Here is a 919-nt window from a genome sequence, read left to right as displayed (position 1 = left end):
GGGGCGCGGGTCAGAATGGTTCAGGTGTCCCTCAGTCTGTGTTGTTGTTGTTGTTGTTGTTGTTGTTGTTGCAAAATAAAAATTAACTTCTTCTTCTTCTTCTGTTCTGAGGGTGTTGAGGTGGGACGACCAGTCGGACATCTCAGCCCTGGACGGTCACTTTGATGTCGTCATGTGTGCAGACTGGTAGGTGCTGTACGTTGTACATCACACACAGTCGTACTGTCGTACAGTCGTACAGTCGTACAGTCACCTGGCTGAAACCACAGCCTTAAATCTGAGGTTCTGCTTCATTAGAACCAGGCCGACCACTGGAGGGAACCAAAAAGATAATGACAGATGCGGTCCTACACAGGTCAGAGAGAGAGAGAGGGGGGGGAAACAGGGGCGAGACAGGGGTGGAGAGAGAGAGAGAGAGAGAGATTCAAGGCTTTGTTTGTTCATGCCTCTTATGTTCACTTTTCCCGGCCCCCCAGCGGTGACTGGACCTTCTTTTCCCATTACACACACACACACCCACACCCACACACACCCGTCTGCCTCCATTTTACACCAAATTGCCTCGTTTTCATGCTTGGTGTCCCAGCAAATGGACAACTTAGGCAAATTGCAAATAATTGAGCCTTGACAAGGAAGGAGACACAGTTTGAAGGAAGAGCCGGAGTTGATGGAGGAGGAGCAGAAATGGAGATGGGAGCAGGGAGACACAGCAACATAAATACAACAATTAGCCCATTGGTCATTGAAATGTAGATGTTGGAGCTAATGGAGTATAAAAGCTGCGTTTGAATGCTCCGATGATCAGAGGGGAGGACGTTCACTCACTGGGTCTTATATTGGACTTACATTCGAACATCAGTGGGAGGAGGATGAGCGCTCTGACCTTCACGTGCTTACATACCATAAACACAGATGGGGG

General features: G+C 48.9%; 1 protein-coding gene across 1 annotated transcript in view; it reads left to right on the top strand.

The window, feature by feature from the left end:
• camkmt (calmodulin-lysine N-methyltransferase) overlaps positions 1-919 on the top strand; it is a 49,154-nt gene that overhangs the window by 39,010 nt on the left and 9,225 nt on the right. Inside the window, 1 exon segment of the mRNA XM_008321626.3 lies at positions 112-186. Coding sequence (XP_008319848.1) covers positions 112-186 — 75 coding nt within the window.

The sequence above is a fragment of the Cynoglossus semilaevis genome, chromosome 12, assembly GCF_000523025.1.
Source record: "Cynoglossus semilaevis isolate Cse_v1.0 chromosome 12, Cse_v1.0, whole genome shotgun sequence".
Taxonomy (NCBI): Eukaryota; Metazoa; Chordata; class Actinopteri; order Pleuronectiformes; family Cynoglossidae; genus Cynoglossus; species Cynoglossus semilaevis.
This window is presented reverse-complemented; position numbering and strand designations above follow the sequence as displayed.